General features: G+C 42.5%; 1 protein-coding gene across 6 annotated transcripts in view; it reads left to right on the forward strand.

The window, feature by feature from the left end:
• The window catches only part of suco (SUN domain containing ossification factor), a 53,269-nt gene extending 32,229 nt beyond the window's left edge, over positions 1-21,040 (forward strand). The window contains exons 8-24 of one of the 6 annotated variants that reach the window (XM_037769997.1): positions 796-923; positions 1,080-1,147; positions 1,248-1,355; positions 3,045-3,150; positions 5,031-5,051; positions 5,346-5,401; positions 7,140-7,231; positions 7,623-7,688; positions 9,174-9,257; positions 11,507-11,588; positions 12,473-13,843; positions 14,314-14,401; positions 14,489-14,593; positions 15,323-15,477; positions 15,763-15,854; positions 16,629-16,684; positions 17,919-21,040. In XM_037769997.1, the coding sequence (XP_037625925.1) occupies positions 796-923; positions 1,080-1,147; positions 1,248-1,355; positions 3,045-3,150; positions 5,031-5,051; positions 5,346-5,401; positions 7,140-7,231; positions 7,623-7,688; positions 9,174-9,257; positions 11,507-11,588; positions 12,473-13,843; positions 14,314-14,401; positions 14,489-14,593; positions 15,323-15,477; positions 15,763-15,854; positions 16,629-16,684; positions 17,919-18,485 (3,245 nt within the window). In that variant the 3' untranslated portion in view covers positions 18,486-21,040. The other 5 variants (XM_037769998.1, XM_037770001.1, XM_037770000.1 and 2 more) reach the window with 5 other exon arrangements.
• Positions 21,041-21,501: the final 461 nt, after the last annotated feature.

The following is a 21,501-nucleotide window of genomic DNA, read 5'->3' on the forward strand; positions in this document are numbered from 1 at the left end:
CGCTTGTTCTTGATCTTAAATTATCAGAGAAACAAGCTCAGCAAATATTAGTGGCAGCTCTGCTCGCAGCCCCTCCGGGACGTCCTGTGTCTGCTGAACAGCATCAGAGAAACACCATTTTTTTAAACTGAAACTGATTTAATCAGTTATATTACCGGCTGTAATCATTGTGTCCATTTGTTTTGGAGAGGAGGAGACCTCTGCTGATAATTTAGCTCCCGGTAAAAACCTCCGTAACGATGAACACTGACCAGGAAAAACTGACAAGACAACAACTTCCATGATCCCACGCTACTTCACAACGTCACAAAACTCCGTCTTTTGTTATTGGAAAATCACATATTGTGCGTTTTAAGTTTGGGTCCTTGCTTCAAGGCTTTTGGTCTCTCAAAGCTGGATAACTCAGAGATGAGCCTAATGATGTTAATCTCACTTTGTGACACGGGCCCAGGCACAGTTTGCAGCATTGCCTCTGTAGACAAAGGAGGCCTTCTCATGTCAGCTTTAATCTACATCTCTTCTTATTGCCTCTTTGTCCTTCTTACAACTAGCTCATTATCCACCTCTTGTGTCATGTCTCTTTCTCTTCCTTCCTCATGTTCTATTCCTGTCTATCTCTGTCACCATCTCCCTCCCTCTCTCTTCTCTCTTTCTGCCTGGACACGCCATGTGCAGTGGTCAGCGGAGCGTGTGTTTATGTGCTGTTGCGTAACCTCTTTACTGGTTCCCCTCACGCAACACTCTTTTTTTTTCCAGTGTCTGTAATCGGTCTAATGTCACACTCCCTCTGTCCAGGTCAGTCTCTCCATACCTCAACCAGCGGCACCCCCCATCCAGTGAAGAAGGTCCAGAAAAACTTCAAGAATAACTACGCCTCTGTGGAGTGTGGTGCCAAGATACTCTCTGCCAACAACGAGGCCAAGGTTAAACACACATCACCTCCTCTGTCCCCTGTTGCCTACACACAAACACATACACTCACACAGCTGTCCGTCGTACTGTCATGTTGTATCAGCAGAAACTTGTGATGATGATGGTGGATGCTAATTCTCTCTGTCGTTCTTCTGTCTCGTATTCAGAGCACTTCAGCTATTCTCATGGAGAATATGGACCTTTACATGCTAAATCCTTGCAGCAACAAAATCTGGTGAGTGCACTGACACACACTACTTGTAGCCTGATTTTAAATCTGCAAGTTTCATATGAGTTTATCTTTTAATAAACATTCTCTATCTATCTCCCTCCAGGTTTGTCATAGAGCTCTGTGAGCCTATTCAAGTCAAGCAGCTGGACATCGCTAACTTTGAGCTCTTCTCATCAACACCTAAAGACTTTTTAGTTTCCATTAGTGACAGGTATAGTTCAATTTCAACCAATATTAAAATTGATTGACGTGTTCTCAAAGGCATGTGGTGGTTTTATGTGACAAACAAAAAGCCCTGCATTGGGCTGAGCCACAGTATGTGCAGGGCTCCAGTCCAATTTCTTGCTGTGCATCATCACCTGCAGTTGATTAACAATTGAGATAATGCATGTATTGTACTGGATTATTGAAGAACAGTAGAGGAAAGCAGTTTTTTCAGTACCTTGTGATTCAAGTCAATTTTATTTAAGTAGCCCAGTATCACAAATCACAAATTTGCCTCAAGGTACTTTACAATCTGTAGAGGAAACAACACTTAGACCTTCGGTTGAGATAAGGAAAAGCTCTAAAAACAACCCTTTTAAAGGGAAAATTTGCCACCTTTTTATGTGGATGTCCAATCAGTGTTGATGATAAATGTAGTCAGTCGAAGCAATAAATTCCTCAGTGCTATATTGACTGAGAAATCTGAGTTTGCAGTTGAAAAATCTGTTCTTCCTGCATCCAGCGCGTCATTTTTATGTGATAGTGATGTAGTTGGAGGTAAGGAAGAACTGCAGGCTGCTATTTCAGCTTGGATTTCTGGTCTCCGTCTCTGGGTAGCCAAGGGGGTGCCGTGCTTTAGATGCCGCTCAAAAACAGAACTTCTTAAACTTGTTCGTCCATTGTGTAAAGAAAGTAAAAAAAAAAGGAACTTCCTTATTCTCTTTGCTTGTATTGCAAACTAGTTGCGTTTCCAACAGCAAAAGTGGTTTCCCAAAATATGAGTGCAGAGGATGACTCGGATATTCAGCCATATGTATTGGAGCCAGAGTATAAGGCCGAAGAAATGCAGCGGAAAGAGGCCGAAGTTGCGGCCGCATTAGCCGTGCAAGATGATACGGCTGACGAGGACCCTCCAGGTGTCAGAAACTGGCACGCAATGCTTCCTGGTACATGTAGGCACTGCCAGCATGGCTCCAGCAGGAGAACTCAGCCTTCTCGGTCGATTATCACACACTGAGGAATTTGTTGCTTCAGTTGACTGCATTTACCATCAACACTGATTGGATATCCACATAAAAAGGTGGTGGATTTTCCCTTTTAACAGGTAAAAATATGGAAGAAACCACAGGAAGAGTAACTGAGGAGGGATCCCTCTCCCAGGACGGAGAGACGTGCAATAGATGTCGTATATACGGATTAGATCAACATAATGAAATTACAGTATAGACATTCAGGATGACAAAATTATTTATAAACATATATAAAGAATAGATCCGGGAGGATGTCGATTAGCTGCCAGGTGTTTGAACTCTTTCAGGAAACATAGATAGGAAGAAGTAGTGGTAATCAGATTTAGCATGCACAGAAACCTGCAGTTATCATATTTCTTAGCCTGAATCATGGCTGCACCATATAAAAACCACCAACCAGGACTCGTTAAAATCATCCTCATCCTGCTGTATTATCAGCTCTAACTTTAGTGCTGCAAGAGCTGGTGTTGTCTGTGATTTATTTCCAGCATCGTCTCGCACCACAACTCATAAATTCCACCCTCTGGCGTGGAAGGACGGACCTCCAGTCACACGGAGTACAGTGGCATTTACACCCAGCCTTTGAGAACATGCCAGATTGTGTGTTGAAGAACACTGTAGCCCTCACATACGCACATCTTACTCTTCTCTCCTTCTGTCTGCAGGTATCCTACCAACAAGTGGGTAAAGCTTGGTACTTTTCACGCCCGTGATGAGCGCATAGTCCAGAGCTTCCCGCTGGATGAACAGCTTTATGCTAAATATGTGAAGGTACTGCTTTTTTTTTCCTCCTGCTTTAACAGTACACTTATGTCTCAAGGAGAGGAGCGATAAACAATGGGTTTATTCATTCTCAGTAGTATATTACAGCTCTTAGCCGATGAATATACACACAGACACATTCATACAGTATACATGGCTGTATTTAAAGCTCAGGGGACCCTCTCATGACTTCATGGAGACTTAGCCATGCCATCAGCGCTGCCTGCAAACCCCTCCCTCGACTGGATGAAGAAATGTGACTCTGTGTAAATGACTAGGAGGGCGTGTGTGCATGACAGACTCTCACTTGTAAGAACTAAAGGGCAGATATAGACATTACTGTTTGGTTGATTTATGTTTGAGATTTGGGTGTCGCAACTCATCGGGCCAAGTTGGTGCAGGTCTGTTGTAGTTTGTGCCAAAAGTCAGGAAATTAAGTCATCAGTTTGTGACGTTAAAGGATTAAAGGAGTGTTGAAATCATTGACAGTTGTTCCCACTAAGATTTGGACTTTAAAACGTTTGATTTTTAACATCTCTGCATCTCTACAGCCCCGATTTCACCCAAAAATAAAGGGCCAAACGCACTGAAAGCGTCTGGCTCCTGTGTTTTGAAGTACACCTATTGTTTTAAATGGTCGAACACGCACCAAAAGCATTACGAGGCGCGTCTAACTGCTTTGACACCCCTACTCCAATCTTGTTTCCATTTTGGAGCGTCAAATTAGGACCCAGCGACCGAAGCAGTTTTTTCAGCAAAAGTTGTATTTTCCTTTTTGAGCTACAAGGATGTCGCTGTTAATTAATGTCAGTTCTGTTTGTGACTTGATGGCAGACCAAAATAAAACTTGGCTGTTGTCGGTTTTGTGTGCTCTCTGCAGGACGGTGTCTGTTCTCAGCCAAAAGATTGTTAATGTGGTAAAAGAAGCTTCACTCTGTAACACCCCAGTACAACAGCGTGTGTTTTTGTAGTCCCAACAACTCCAACAGAGTGACACGGTGTCTTCTATCCAGCAGATCAAGTGACGCCAATTTCACGTTATACTTAAACTTTCATCTAGGGTTAGGGTTATCATATCAATAATTTTCTAATCCACTCTGTAGTTTTGAACCAGGAAAACCTCCATTATTTAGAGTTCAAAGATTCTGTAATAAAGTATCTGTAATATACAAAATGTTCCCTGAATAGCAACCTTTTCCTAAAATACTGCTGGTTCTGTGATTCTTGGCTTTTCAAATGTGATGCCTGCAGTGCGCCACAGGAGCATCAATTGACGCGCATCATTTATCGCTTTCAGTGTTTAAGTGTTGATGTAATAACTTCAAAGTATCTGTGCTTTTCTAAACTGTCTCTCCCCTCACGCTTCTACCCTCAATGTTGCTCACTAAATATTCACTGTGCAGACTTGTTAAACAGTTGATTAATACTCGGATGATTATCCTTTTTAATGTGGGTGTTATGTGCGAGTGCTTACTGTGATTCATGTGCTCTATTATGAAATAATGTGTTTTTATTACATAAACTGATTTTTGTCAAGAAAGTTCCAGGATTATCTGCTTTAGTCACCGCACTGATCTAAGCAGCTGAACGCTGTTATGTCTTGTTTCATCTGTCCTGAGCTTGTCTGTCTGTCTGTCTGTCTCTCTGTCTTGCTCGTGCTTCTGTCTAACTGCTTGTTAGAAACCTCTTTGTAGCATCTTGCCTGTGGACTGTTATAGGACAACGATCCAGCGTGACACCAGCAGTGTGTTTGTCTTATGAGAGAGCCAGACTGTAACCAAATGCTTGACTTGCTTGTAGCTTGAATCAGTCTTTACTGATTTCTTTCTCTTTGTTTTATTTCTCTCTCTCTCTCCTTCTGTCCTTCTGCTGTCTTCCTCTCGCATCAGATGTTCATCAAGTACATAAAGGTTAGCACTCTTCTCTCTCTGTCAGAGGTTATGGTGCGCTGTGAAACACACTCTTGTAATGGTCATACTGTACACTGTAATGGGTGAGCTTTGGCAGAGCATCATATTTAATGCATGTGAAAGATCTTATAAACTAGTAGAAAATGCACATAAACCATATTGTCAACGCTTGGCTATTCTAGTATTTCACATATTTGGTGGATTATGGGTTTAAGGAGTGGGCACACATAATAATACACATATTATAAGCACTGGTGGAGGATATTTTTAACAGTTTATCTGTTTTCCCTGCAGGTTGAACTCCTCTCCCACTTTGGATCAGAACATTTCTGTCCACTCAGTCTCATCAGGTAAGATAATAAATAACTCTTCCCGGTTCCCTTTCTATTCTAAGGCCTCTCTTTCTGATTTCCTGACTCTAAATTGGCATTAAAGGACCAGTGTGTGGGATTTAATGGTTTCTAGCAGTGAGGTTGCAGACTGCACTGTAGAAACATGGCGGTGAAACATGCTGAACCCCATGGAAGAGGACCCGCTCCCTATGTACATATAAAAGGCTCATTCTAAGCTAAAACACAATGATTCGTATGTTGTGTTCACACTACGAGTGACGAGGCAGCAGGCTTGTCATTTTCAGTGAAAGCCGGTGACATGAAGCTACAAACTGATGCCCGACACTCGTCGCTGCGTGACGCGCTACAAATCAAAATTGAGCCGGCCTCAACTTCTTTCAGCGCTCTAATGACACAGTGAAGCATCGACCAATCGTATGTGTTTGTTTCACCATTTCATTCCGTCTAAGAAATGTAAGAAAAGCGTATTCTTGCCATTTCCCAGTACTATTTAACGACATAACTACGTCATTGAGCGCTTGAGCAACACTTCAATGCTGGAGATTCTGCGACAATGTAGCTGGCCATACTTGGCTGTTTTGTTGCTTTGCCGCTCGTTGTGGGAACATAGCATTAGTTTCATGTGATCATACACTAATGAAAACATAATAATGATTAATACACAGCTTGGTTGAATACTCTATTCTGATTTGGTCAATTACAGCATTCTACGGTCTGTTGTGTCTTTATAACAGAGTTCTGATCTCTGTATACAGCGTGAGGACTTTTTTAAAAATCAATAAAATAATTTAAAATCATTATTTTGTGTCAAACTATTGATTCCTTTAGTAAGTATCCGTGTAACAAGCGGGGTAATGTACAAGAGCCGGTCATAGTTGCAAAATGAACCCTGACAGGGTGAGCAGGACCCCGACATTATCCCTTACATGTTATATTCCATTTCTGCTAATGGATCCCCCGACATCCTACACACTGATCTTTTAAATAATGCAAACTTAAAGAGCTTATACACTTAAAGTATAGTTCCACTGCAGCTTACCCTGGGATGAACCATTAAGGTTACTGCCCTTCTTTCTTAAGAGATTAGAAACAGTGGTCGAGAACAGGAAATTGTTTGCATCTTTTCTCATAATCACACGCAAGTCATCTGACTTTGATTTTACACTGGTGAATAATGTACTGTGGACAATGTTTTTATCCTGAAGAATGACTCCAGTGTCTCAGTTCACACTTAATTGTACTATTATTCCAGGAACTATGCTGTACTATTAGATTATTTAGTTGATCTTTTGATAACCTCTCTTAGTGGTTGTTTGCTGTATTCCCTCATCAAATCCACAGTGTGGTTTTTGAGATTGCTACACGTTCCTAGTCGACGTGTTTCTCATGTTCACATGTAAGATTTACTCCAAAGTTCAAGCCCCCTCTTGTACACACAGTTTATCTCATAAACACACAAAGGTACATGTATCTACATGTCTGTCCCAGATCAGCAGGGTCATCGGGGTGCTTGTTCTGAAGGAAATGCTGGTGGGGTTTAAATGGGCTGTAAAACTGTAAAGTTTGCACAACATTTTTCTTCATATCTGATATGAGCAGCATGTTTTAAAAAACTACCTTTCTACAGAAGCATTTAACCACCTCTTCTGTGTCGTAACAACAACCCTTAACCTTTTCTGTGCGTAGGTTTGTTTGTGTAACACACTGTGTATGTGCGTGTTTGTTTTGTGTGTAGGGTGTTTGGTACCAGCATGGTGGAGGAGTATGAGGAGATAGCAGATTCCCAGTACCCTTCAGAGAGACTGGAGTACTTGGATGAAGACTATGGTAAGATGGTGACCGGTTCTGTCTTTCAGTGAGAACTGTTAAAGAATATCTTGTCCAATTTTATTCAACTAACAGAAGAGGACGAATGCACCTACTAACATGAACACTACATGCGCTGCAAATTACTAGACCACAAAGGACCCTGAGAAGAGAGTCAAATTACATTCTTGCCCTCCAACTTAGTCACCAAGTAACTTGTGCTGGAGTTAACTATTAATATCAGCTGACCTTTTGCAGCAGAGTTCCCTCTATCCACTCCTCAAATATGAAAAATGTAAAATTCCATAAAAGCACAAAAACATTTATTTACTGTTGAATGTTATGTATTTTTATTGTGTGTATTTTTTATGTATTTTGCTAGTTATAACCTGCAGCATGTCCTTTTCTGCAGACTATCCACCTGGCTACCAACCATCAGAGGACAAAGCCTCTAAAAACCTGCTTGGCTCAGCAACCAGTATGTACACACACAGACATATATACATACATATACGGCACAGCTCCATTATGTGTTTGCATTTGCATTATTATTGTTAGATTACTGAATCATTTAGACATTAACATTAAAGGGATAGTTTGGGTGTTTTGAAGTGGGGTTGTATGAGTTACTTCTCCATAGTCAGTGTATTACCTACAGTAGATGGCGGTCGGCACGCCCCCAGTTTGGAGAAACAGATACAAGGATATTTTCACCGCTTTACTTTGCCGTCAGACAGAAATTTCCGATGGTGACCTGAAGCAGTTATCTATGCTCTCTTCAAAACCACCAGACTCCATTGACAAAAACAGTAATTTGGCCTTGCAGAACATGGGAGTTGCTGGTCTACCGCTGCCTCGATTTGTTAGTTGGTTTGTGTTATTGTATGACTGGTGAATCTGAACTAACCCTTTAACATACTAAAATCACACAATAATACTAACTAACTAACTAACTAACGATCAAGGCAGCGGTAGACCAGCAACTCCAGTGTTCTGTGAGGTAAACAAATATTGTTTTTGTCAATGGAGTCTGGTGGCTTTGAAGAGAGCATAGCCAACGTCTTCAATTCCCCGTCAGAAAGGGCTGTCTGACGGCAAGGTAAAGTGGTGAAAATATCCTGACTATGGATAAGTCCCTCATACAATCCCACTTCAAAACATCTGAACTATCCCTTTAACACCGTTACATTACTCAGGATTTTGAAGGCCAAGCAGAGAATGCTTCGTCTTCAAAATGGTCTGGTGAATCTGATACTATATGTAAAAGAAAACAGTTGTCCTTATACAGTATGTATACATCATGTGTGAGTGTTCAGGGTGCACAGTTTTTCAATTTAATGAGGTTCCATACGGTCATCAGTGCAGCAGCAACCCAAGGAAACACTGAGCTGAGTCAGATATGGACTCATTCCCTATAGGGCAGTGTTATCTTAACCTACTTGGAATCACACATACACATACTGTAGATGTAGACTGGGGTTTGGGTTGCAGAAATTTTGCAGCTTGCACCAGACATTTTTTTTTAACCACACACACACACATGCGCAAACACACTGGTGCCCCTCTGTCTCCTGATTTTAGCAAAAGGAGGATTGGTGCGCCGCCACATATGAATGCTGTACACACAAACCTTCAGGGCTCAGACCATAAAACCACGAAAAACAGCAGACGAACACATCATTTCTGGCTTTAGATGGGCATGCTCAGAGGGGGACTGAACAAGGTAGAATGGGGACTGAAGGAGAAGCTGGAGAAGAAAGTTCAGGACAGAAAAGTCGAGGAGATAATGTTGAAGAGGCTCAGAAGAGCAGCATCAAAGAGGAGAGGAAGGGAAAAAGCAAAAGCACATGGCCTGTGGTTTCATTAACACATGTTTGGGCACATGCTGCTGCCTGTCAACTTATTAAACCAGGAACATCATGCCTTTCATAACAACTGTATTGTGTGTGTTCTTTTCTTTTAGATGCCATCCTAAATATGGTAAACAACATTGCTGCTAATGTGCTGGGTGGCAAACCAGAGCTGGAGGGTGGAGCAGCAATAGGAGGTACTCATCCATCAGACGCTTAGTGCTTCCTGTTCCTTTTTTTCCCATCCTGCTTCACCTTTCATGTCCACAACTCCCTCTTAGAAATGCCCACTTTTCTGACTTTCCACTTCAATCCTGTTCTATGTTTCTAATGTGGATAGACAAAACTCATAAGACATAAATAATACCTGTGGTCTGTGTTTGTGGGATAATGCACCTAATACGATTCCTTGCACCATTTGGACTTATTAAGAAACTGATTAGAATATTATATCCTGGGTTGGAAAGCTGAAATATCTGCATTCCTGAACTGTAATTTCCACAAAAAAAATACCCACATTCTAAGTTAACTAAACAATGTATTTAAAAGGTCTCTTATGTGTGAAAATGTATAAGTAAAAGACTGTAGATTTCAGAGATGCTTGACACACAGTGACAGGCTTAATTATAGTTTAAGAAAGATGAAAGGGCCCAATGTTATTACATTATTGACCCAGCCTCTACATATTCTCTTTTATTAGAAATGTAAGTCCCTGACATGCATTAGCTTGTATTCTCTTTGAGCCACCACACCTTGCCACAGCTGAAAACACATTTAATTAATTTGGGCTATAATAATATTATTCTTCTTCATTTTTTTTTTTTAGAATTCTCTTATTTTTATTATTTCTAATGGTCTGTTTTTTTATTTACGTTCACTTATATATATTTTATCATCTACTGTCATTTTATTGTCGTCTAATTTTATTGTCTTTGTTTGTTTAAATATGTTGTATTTTTATTGTTTATTATTAAGCACTTTGAGCTTCTCATATGAAAAGTGCTCTATATATAAAGTATATTTATTTATAAAGTAAAAATGGTTTATGCATATACAGTAAAAGCATTGATCGTTTCCAGATCAGCTCACATAAAAAGAAAAAAAGTTTAAGATTTAGCATGAGTCACTCATCCAGTTTAATGCCATTATGTACTCTGATCAGTTGGTAGTATACTATTTGCTTCCATTAATCTATTTTTATAAACATTTTGTTTTCGTTCATGAAAACCATGCAGCAAACATGTAAATATCGAACCATAGTTTTCACACTTTGCTTAGGTGTAAATGTTAGTCCATTGCTGCTTCTGTAGATGCAACATCGCCAAAAATATTGAATCAAAAGGACGACTAACAACCGCTCCATACAGGGTTTATAAACATTAAAGAAGAGACATATTCATTCAGTAGAACTACAGAAACACATAGCTTGAGAATATTGCACAACACTAGTTGTTGTTGTTTTTGAGACCTTTTTAAAATAGCATCATACTGTCCCTCTTTCCCTGCACTCTTCTCATACTCACACTGTTCAGCTGCCCCCTTTCTCTGTCTCTAACCACCGGCCCGCCTGTCCCCCCACATATTGTTTAAATTAACTGCCTTTTAAAACTGGGTCACTGTAATGTATTTCCTTTCCTAAAATGCGAGCATATGCGTAGCCTTGAATGTTCATGTGTATGTCGAGCTGAGAGAGCCAGATGTTTATTCTGCTGTTGGCAGGAGGTCTTTAGCAGCATTTCAGCAGAACTTTGACTGTCTGTGTTTTACTTCTTGGCAGAGAGGAGTATAGATGAATTAAGACTGAGAGGGGGCCGAGTCTGCTCCTTTTCCCTGTTCACCCCACAGAGAGTTGCATCAATATGACTCTCTTACTCAGATTTTCCTCTGGGGCTTCGAGTTAAAGGGAAAACTAGATTTCACCTAGTTTATTTTCTTTATGCTCCTATATGATTTCTTTTTAGATTTGCGTTTCTCTCTAAAACTAAAACAAGATTCTTCTGGAGCGAAGAACACTCGCTCCAAAAGGAGTTATACAATTTGTTTATTACAAACTACCACAAAAATCAAGTGCCCTTTTATTGAAATGGGAGTCCACAAAGTCGGCCTTCTATTTATTGTCATAGTAGAAACTCTTTTTTACGGTTCCAGTTCTGATTTCCATTTACACCCGCAAAGTAAGCAGGGAAGAGAGAGAGAGTGTGGGAGAGAGATCGGTTCTAACTGGACTAGACTGGTTCACGGTATTTCTGACTTTCCCAAACATGGGCTCGCCAGCCACACCGTGCAGCGAAAAGGTTCTCTGTTCTACACTTTGCCTCCTACAGCCACTTTGGGGGAGAAACCTGCCACAGCCAAGTTATATGGATCTGTCTGTGCACTCGTAAACAGCGACCAAGTGTTATCAAAGTCACGTTCTGAGTTTAACTGTTGTGTGTTTTTGTCTCAGCGCTAGGTAATATAACAGCAGTGGGGGATGACAAGAAGGGGAGCACAGAAGTTACAGCTGAAACGCCTCAGGACTCTGCAGTGTAAGACCAATTACAGACCAATAAACCTTTGTGAATGTCAATTTCCTTGTCACAGAAGGATGAGTTAGGGGCCGTGTCCACCAAAGAGTTTTTTCACAGCTGACAACACCAGTCGCTCTTCTGAAAACGCTCAGCTGAAAGCGTGTCTCCATTGGAGACGCAGCGTTTTTTCAGCTGAGACACTTAGGTTGCGTCTAGTTGCTATGATACGGAATATTCGCAGAAGGAAACATGTCGGCACAAGGTAGACAAGGCCTATCTCTGAATGAAGGGAAGGCTGAAGCACTTAGGGGGGGGACGACGGACCTGCCGGTCTTTGTGGGTTCATGAGATTTTGTGGGCGAGGAAACATCTGGGCGAGTACGATCGTTTGGTTCAGATTCTGATCAACTTTATTATCCCATACGGGGACATTTGTTTGGTCGAGTGCTCCACACATGAGGACAACATAAAGTCCACAATAATAATGATAATAATAGCATAACATACACAATAAGATCAAAACATATTCATAATAAAACACATTTGTTCACATCTAGGTTATTTGTCCAGCCCCTCTTCCACTGTGATTGGATGGCTGGGTAAAAAGTGACTGTGACAAGCTCAGGGTTTTACCCAGAGTCTAACATTTTTGCGACCAGAAAAAAACGCCAAACGTGCAGCACTCGGCGCAGAACAAACGGTCAGTGCCTTGTCACACTGCTACCGTTTTAAGCATAGCGTAAATACGCAAAAAATTAAAAAAATACGCTGGCCTTAAGACACGGCCCCTTAAGCTAGAATACAACAAGTCTGGTGTTGTTTTACATCACTTTTCTTCTATAATCCTCCAAACAACACAGAAGCTCTGTTTATATGCTTCTAAATGTGTATCTCTCCTCCAGACTGGAGCCTGCAGAGCCAGAACACCCTGCAACCCAGGAGGACTCCGATGTCTCCGGTGACTCTTCAACACCTTCCCCCTCATCTTCCGACTCCCACGAGGACAGACAGATTGTCACTCTGGTAGAGGAGGAAGAGGAGGAGGACGAAGAGCCCAGACAGTCTACTGTCACCCTGATGGAGGAGGAGGCAGAGGAAGAGGAAGAGAAGAGGGAGGAGGAGACGACGAGGAGGGACGCAGACAGGAACCAGTGGGAGAGCCAGACGTACTGTCCTTTCTCCTCCTTCTCCTCCTTGTCTCTGTCCTGCATGGCCACCCTGCCGGAGCTTCTCCATCGCTGGTGCTGCGCCAGGTTGGCCAAGGAGAGACAACGCAACCTCAAACGGAGGCAGCTGAGCGCTCAAACACAGACGCACCCCGATGCAAACACCTCATCCCTCACATACACACCTCCACTGATCCCTGCCCCTGTTCCCACGCCTCTCAAAGAAGCCCTTCCCCTCACAGAGAAAGCTCCAGAGCCCGAGGTGCCTGTTAAGGGCCATAATGAGGGTGAGGTGCTCACCACCACAAACACTCACACCCCTGACGCACACACTCCAGAGCTCAACATCCTCTTAGAGCCCAGTAGGACAGCCACTATCCCCCCGCACAGTTTCTCAGACATCCACAGTTCCCTGACATTGCCCACCCCCTCCCACGAGGAGAAGCTGCCTCCTCCCATTAAAGACGCAACCCTGGACCCTGTCCCCACTCCCCCCCTCCCAGCCGTCACTATCCCAGAGACGCAGCAGGCCAGCAGTGCCACCCCCACTATTACTGTCAGCTCCCCCCCACAGCCGGTAGCCTCTGAGACGGCCTCTCCTGGTGTTGTGGTTCCTCCTGTCAAGGAGCAGTCTGTTCAGCCTCTCCCCACTGCATCGAGGCCTGAGGACCTCATCCCCCCTCCCACTGAACTGCCACCAACTCCCCCACTGACTGACACTCACACAGACACAGTAAAGTCAGGCGCAGACAGTGGGGACTCACAGAGACACAGCGTCCAGGCCTCTCAGACTCATGGGGAACAGGTGGACTCTCTCGTGCACACCGGAGATCCCCATCGGGTGGAGGACGCGGTGTACGAGGACCTGTTGAGCACTAATGGGAATGGCAATGTCCACCGGACAGCTACAGACTTCTATGCAGAGCTGCAGAACGGAGGGGATTATAATGGCGGAGCGATGATGGGGAACGGCGCGTTATTGAACGGGGGAACGGTGCACGGCTCCAGCCAGAAGGAGAGCGTGTTCATGAGGCTCAACAACAGGATCAAAGCCCTGGAGATGAACATGAGTCTGTCCAGCAGATACCTGGAGGAGCTCAGCCAGAGGTAAACCACTGGACACAGTGAGCCTTAGAATTATATAGTAATAAACACGGCTGTCAAAATTGTGCAAAAATGACGTTCAAAGATTCGTTCTAAAAAAAACAAAACTATTCAAATATCTATTTTTGCGCATTATGTCCATAACACTGAGTCCTAACTTGACTAAAGCGACGCAGGACACGGTTTTGAGATGAAATTTGGTCGGACGCCCTGTTTCTATATATACATTCAGTGCCCACAAGGCAGACAGCTGCGGTAGTGCTGCTTTTAATTTTCATATTTAAATGTTTTTATTACTATTCAAAAATATATATTCAAATTTAGAATATTGGTTGACAGCCCTAGTAATAACTACATAGCACTTCTTTCAAGTTTGTTTTTTGATTGCTTAATAGATTTGATAAGATAGTGCCATTATTATACCATGAATTCAAAACGCTTTGGGTTGTAATCTTTGCATTTGTGTCGCTCAGATACCGTAAACAGATGGAAGAGATGCAGAGAGCGTTCAACAAGACCATCATCAAACTGCAGAACACCTCACGCATCGCTGAGGAGCAGGTCAGTTCACATGAAAGCAATGAGAGCAAGTTGAAGCTTAAACAGAAAATCTGTCTGATGATAATTTAAGTAACTTGTGCTTTTCAGGACCAGAAACAGACCGAGTCCATCCAGTTCCTTCAGAGCCAGCTGGAGAACGTCACTAAACTGATGCTCAATCTCACCGCCACCGTCAGCCAGCTGCAGAGAGAGGTAACGTATTCATTGACAAACACAAACCAGAGTCAGAAACATGTTCGGTTTCCTGCTTGGAATAAGCTCAGCAACAATGGGCCCTGTTTTAACGATCTATAGCATGTGGTCTAAAGTGCATGGCGTGAGTGCATTTAGGGCGTGTCCAACTCCACTTTTGCTAGTTAAGCAGCACATAATGTGGGCGCAATGTAAGGCGCAAAGGGTTTGTATTTAGTCTCTTAATTAATCATAGGTGTGTTTTGGGTGTAACAGGAATTAAACCAATCAGAGTGTCATCTCCCGTTCCCTTTTAAAAGCCAGGTGCGCCTGCACATTGGTGCGTTGCTATTTAAAAGGCGGTTTTAAGAGCCGTTTTCTGCTGACGAAACAGATCTGCTCGTGCGCAAGCAGATGTATTTGGTTCTTGGCCGGTGATACTACAGTGAGCAAGAGAGATGTTGAGGTCAGAGGTCAATGGACCCCTTTGAAAATGGCCATGCCAGTTTTTCCTTGCCAAAATTCAGCCTAACTTTGGAGTATTATTTAACCTCCCTCCGGACAAGTTATAATGACATGGTTGGATTCCTTAGGTTTTCATGTTTTTACATGACACCAGGACCTCCACTATAGTTCTAAAACTGATGTGGGGAAAGGCATTAATATGTAAGCGTACAAAATTGTGATGTTTTAAATGTGTGTGATTTTCAGACTTGTACAGTATTTCACTGTTTACCTTTTCATCTGCAGGTATCGGACCGTCAGAGCTACCTGGTGGTCTCTCTGGTTCTGTGTCTGTCTCTGGGCCTCCTGCTGTGTCTGCAGTGCTGCCGCAGCTCCTCTCCCGCCCCCAACGCCAACCCTGCTCCCCTTCCCAAGAGCAACCACTACCCCAGCCCCAAGAGGTTTGTCTCACACACACACACACACACACACACACACACACACACTCCCGTCACATATGAATAGCACATATTGCGGCTTGGCTTGGCTTAGCTATTTATAATATTATTGTTCTACCATTCTCAGATCTGTCATCGTGATCCCGTACACCCAGTTTTATGATGCTGCTTTTGAATAGAACATTATGTGTCACTTCCTGACTTCACTTGTTATTAGGCTGTCACTCCTATCCTGCCACTTACTGACGCTGAACAACACAAATGTCAATCTTATTTTTCTTTCGTCAGATGCTTCTCCTCCTATGACGATATGAGCCTAAAGCGCAGGGTGACCTGTCCGCTTGTTCGCTCCAAGTCGTTCCACTTGTCCTCTACAGATGGTGAGAGCCCCCTCTCTTTAACACAGACACTATACACACAAGTCTCTCCTCAAACCTGCCCTCTCTATATTGTTTCTCCCTCTTCTTTTGTCATTGAAACATGAAGCAACATTGAGGCTTGATGCTACAGTCACAGCTCATTGCAAAGATCATATTATCGCTACCGTAGAGCTTTTCAGGCTAGTTGCATCAGACTGCTGCAGCTCTTACCGCACAGCTGTCCACATTTGGATGTGTCACCATCCTAATCTTCATTCTTTCCTCTCACACATGTTGCCATGCTTAGTGGCTGTTATATCCCCGGTGTTGCCGGTGCCTGGAGCAACACAAGCCCTCAGGGAGAGGCTGGTGCAAGCAGCAAAAAAAGAATAAAGTCTTTGACTCATGAAACCTAAAACTCCCCCTGCTGTTCATTATCCCTCAGCTATGTGTGCGAGTGTGTGAGAGTTTGCCCTTGAGGCTGAGAGGCTGTCATTGCCAGCTTGTGCCCACATGCAGGCTTAAGGAGTGTAATAATAGAGCATGGTGCTTCGCTGCTCATGGTAGACATTTGCAAGTAGTAATCGATAATAAGATAAAGTCTTTTCTGTGATTTTAGCTTCACCTTAGTTTTATTCACATTACTTCTGTTATCTTCTGCATTAAGCCGTGATTAGAAAATTGATTTTTGCATCTTTTGATAAAACTACTTGCAAGGTCACTTCATGCTTGTTACATGTATGTATTCCTGTTTGCCATTCCATCATTAACCTGGCCCCTCTCTCCCCTCCCCAGTAGGTCCCGATGACTTGTACATTGTAGAACCTCTAAGGTTTTCTCCAGAGAAAAAGGTACAGTGTTTGTTCCAGCTGCTGCTGTTGGCTGTGACGGCCGCCTTACTTTTTTTGCTGTGTGTTTTTCTAGTGTCAGTCAGTCAGTCAGTCTGTATTATATAAGTGTGCTACTAGAGCAGTGAATGGCTTCTTCATCAGTCACTGATTTCTGATCTCAGTGGAGATAAGGGAGCAGCAGCCCACTCCAAATACCTGTTAACCACTTCTTTGCGGACGCCGTGGGCTTATTTTCTGACTTTGAAAAAGGGCTTCAATGCAAGTCCCTCAAATTTAAAACACGCCACACACCTCTTCCCCAGAGCTGCAAAGAATGATCGATTAGTTGTCAACTATTAAAATAATCACCAATTTTGATAACCGATTAATCGGTTTGAGTACTTTTTTAAGAAAAATAAGTCAAACTTCTCTGATTCCAGCTTCTTAAATGTGAATATTTTCTGCTTTCTTTACTCCTCTATGACAATAAACTGAATATCTTCGAATTGTGAACAAAATGAGACATTTGAGGACATCGTCTTGGGCTTTGGGAAACGCTGATCAACATTTTTCACCATTTTATAGACCGAACAACTAATCGATTAATCGAGAAAATAATCAACAGATTAATCGACAATGAAAATAATACTTAGTTGAAGCCCTTCTCATAACACATCACTGATTAGTTATGAATCAGAATCAGAAATACTTTACTGATTCCTGGGGGGGAAACTGGGATGTTACAGTTGCTCTTATATAAAGCATAAGGAATGTAAGAAATAGAAATAAAGGAATATTTTTACATGTAAATTATATGCACAATGCTACAATATATAACACAATATATGAAGAGAAATATATATAAATAATACAAATAAGAATAAGAGAAATATAAGAAATATGTACAAATATGTGCGTCAAACACATACAATATATAACTACAGTGTAAATACAAAATGCTGAGACGTAGGATCTATTAAATGTGTTGAATATAAATGCAAGAATAGTATAAATAAGAATACATCAAAATAATAAGAAATGATGGCTGAAAAATACTTAATTAAGATAAGTAGTTTCCATAATACCTCCATCATTCCCTATGAGACTTTCCCACCCTGCTTCGATCCATCTGTGTGACCTTAATGTCGAGCACAAAAGTGGTTAATATGGCTTTACATTATTAGATGTATCTTGACTTTCTCTAAATGTTCTTTATTTCATCATTCGCTCCACTTGTTTTATGTTTGTCCTGCAGAAAAAGCGCTGCAAGTCAAAGTCTTTGGACAAGGTTGAGATTCTGCAGCCAGCCGATCCCTCTGCTCTGCTCATAAACGGGGATCTAAACTGTAACGGCTTCCAACCCTGCCTCCCTGCGCTGCCACCACCACCACCACCACCTCCTCTTCCTCCTCTTCCTCCTCCTCCTTCTCTCCCACCGCCACCCCCTCCCTCTGCAGAGGAGGTGTCATCACTGCCCACTTGCACCTCCAAGGAGTTCCCCTCAGAGACCAGCAGCTGCAGCTCGTCCACCCACTCCGAGGAATCCTTCACAAGCCGCCTCGCCCCTCCCTCTCCCATCTTCCCCTCCGCCGGCCTGTGCAACGGGCACAGCCTGCCTTTCTCCCTCCAGCAGCCTCCCGCCAAGCCCCGCCAGGAGAAGCGCTCCATGAAGCGGCGGAAGTCGCGGCAGACGGAGCTGCAGTTCCCTGCCATGCGGGGCGGTGGCGTCGCTTCTCTGCCCAGCCTGCAGCAGCTTATGAAGGGAAACAAGGAGATCAGTGTCGGGACCATCGGGGTGACGGCGGGCACCGGACATGTCTGAACACAACTTTCTATTTACACACACACTATATGGTAGCAGACTTGTGAGGAGATGAGCTCTTACTGCATCCCAAAGAACCACATTTCCCATGAGCACCCAGGCGCACCGTGGAACTGAAGTGGCTGTGGCAGCAGTAGCGCGACATCCTCCGGTCCTCATCCACTCCTGTCAAAGAGCTGTTTACGGTTACGTGCCTTTATATTCGTTCTTTTAATGCTAAGAAATATGAAATTGAAAGAGTTGTTGACAGAGAGAGATACCGTGGTGGAACATTAACACAAGTCAAATCCATTGAAGTGTGTTCCAGATGGGGTTTTTTTTCTACTGGAAAAAGCACATTGTCCCATGACAGTTGAGCACCAGTAGGCTTTAATCCGCACAGTGAGGAGAGGTGCTGGCCTCAACTCTACGTTCCTTCACCTACGGGGGGCATCAAGAAGTATTAGCTGCTCTTTTGGATGAAATGTGAGAACTGTGGAGCATGACAAACTACTTCTCTTATTTCCTTCTGTCTTTCATCGCCATCATTTGATCCATTCTGTCTTTTATATTGCATCCTAACATGACTGCAGGTGTTTTGTTTATGGGACCAGAGTTCATCGTACAACACCAAACTTTCTGTTTTCTCTCCCTCCGTCTCCGTCAGTCTGTTCCAAACCAACCACCAGAGCTGAATGAAGAACATTTTACATGTCCGATTGTGTTAGTCCTTTCACTTTATAACCTCATATTACAAATACAACCGCAGCCGTCTTTGGATCCTACTAGTTCACTATCTACTTGGTTAGTTTGGGCTGGGCCCGAAGTGCTTGCTCACGCACCAAATAGAGAGAAAATTGCGCTGTATTGGTTCAAACAGGATAGAGCGAAGCCATTATGAGGGTTTATTGTCTTTTTTTCTGTTTATATTTTATTATTTCTTTCATCCGTAGCTGAGCCACGCTCCTCTTCACTTATCGTTGCTTATGTGTGGTTTGTTTGATTTATTCTCACAGCCAGTATGGAGGTTTCCTTTTTCAGGGCACAATGTACTGTAGGAGCACATTGGGTTGCAGAGCTGAATGTTTACACTTTACCGTCTCACACACACAAGCACGCACACACACACACACACACACATCGTACTGGGACCCTGTAGCCGAGTCTGACGGACCAGTTTTATTTATCTATTTATTTATTTAACTACAGATTTTTTTTCTAACATAACTTGCTTTCTCCCAGTCCTGCAGTGTCGAAGCAGTTTATCCATGTGAGAATGTTACAGAAATATATTACAGTGAGAGATGCACTCAACCGCACTGACACAATTTCTTCTTTTTACATTTTAGCTCGGGCTCTGACATTATGGCCGCCTCTTATCCTGTTTGATAGCAATCACATGTCCTGCAGCAGCGTAACAAGATAATTGAGTATTGATTTACAAAACGTCTTTTAGGATCGTCACACTGCTGCGTTTGTATTTGTGGTTCAGAGCTGCTGGGTGAAGTTGGATAGTGGGAAGGACTAAACTGTTAATTATTGTCCTGTCTTCTGTGTTTCAGCATCGACTTTTAACTTCACAATTTCATGACTGACCTGCGTTAACATTCAGTTTAATGTTTAAACAGCGTAGGGAGTTGTGTGCGAAGGGGGAGCTCATTTTTTTAAATAATAAAATGTATATTTTTCTTTATGTATGCGGTTTCTGACTGGCTCTGTGTGGTTGGACTTGTATACATTTTGACAGAGACAGAGACTTCTTACTCTCCCATCATTACCTCTCCTGACCAGCTCCTCTTTCTCTTTACATATCTTTATCCACCTCCGACCCCCCCATTGCACGACTTTCTGTGACTGTGAAGAAAAGTTTTTTTTAATATGCCTGCTTTTATTAACCACTCTTAATTCCCATTAGGAGCTTTAAACCCCTCTCCATGCCCGCTTTCCTAATCTCTCTCTCTCTGTGCATCCTCACTCTCATTGCACACTCTTTTATTCACTTGTCATCGCTCTTTGACTTTGTGTTCGCCCCACCTCGATAGTACTTGTGGTTTGTGAGGAGAAGGATGTGAATCGTTGAATAAAGGGAACGCAGCGACGATGGGTAAACTTGGAACACTATTAATGTGATTCTGTATGTTCCACAAGCCGAGCAAATCATGAGTTTTTTAAACCCTTTTTTTGAATGATGTTCTGTTTGTTTGTGTTTGTGTGAACCCGTATGCACGTGAGGATTTATTTGTTGTTGATCTCATGTATGTGTGTGTGTCTGTGTTATGAGAAAGACTACTTTGAATCTACTTATCCCGTAACACAGCGAATGGAGAGAAATTCTAGGAGCTCAGTGTGCACTTTGTATGACTCCTCATGCCTTTTTTTTTTTTTTTTTTACCGTATATGTCAAGTGCTATCTCTTTTTCTTTCTCTCTCTCTCTCTCTCTCTATCCTCCTCTTTCTCTCTGTGATTACTCTGAAGAGCTGCACAGTATTTTTGAGCAGGAGTGAGTTACTACAAAAATGTAGTGCCATTAGAAACTGTGAATTTCTAAATAAAACCTTTTTTTTGTTGTCTTTCACTTTGTTGTTGGATTTTATTGTGGTTGACTTCATATTCAGCCTTCACTTAAATCCTAGTCCTTAAAGGAAAAGATAATGGGTGCATTTGTTCGCTTTAGGGAAACTGACGGTCACAACCGAGCTAACCACGGGAGTATAATAAAATGTTGCCACAGGGGTTTACATGCACAATACTAGGCCATTGATGCACATGTGATATGTTCTGCTAACTTCACCTGACTGGCTGATAACAACACTTAAACTGACTTATTTCTAAAGTGTTAAAGCTTCAGTACAACAAAACAAAACAGGCTTTAGAAAGCCAAGATGGGTAGAATACATTTTTTTCTCTCCCTTGCTATAAGATAAAATAAAATCCAGCAGGGTAGTTTGGGTCTGTATGTAAGGCATCATTCATTACGCTGCCTTCAAATGCTGTTGGAAATGTTACCACTAAGGTTACAGTGGTTTCCCAGAACTG

The sequence above is a fragment of the Sebastes umbrosus genome, chromosome 5, assembly GCF_015220745.1.
Source record: "Sebastes umbrosus isolate fSebUmb1 chromosome 5, fSebUmb1.pri, whole genome shotgun sequence".
Lineage (NCBI taxonomy): Eukaryota > Metazoa > Chordata > Actinopteri > Perciformes > Sebastidae > Sebastes > Sebastes umbrosus.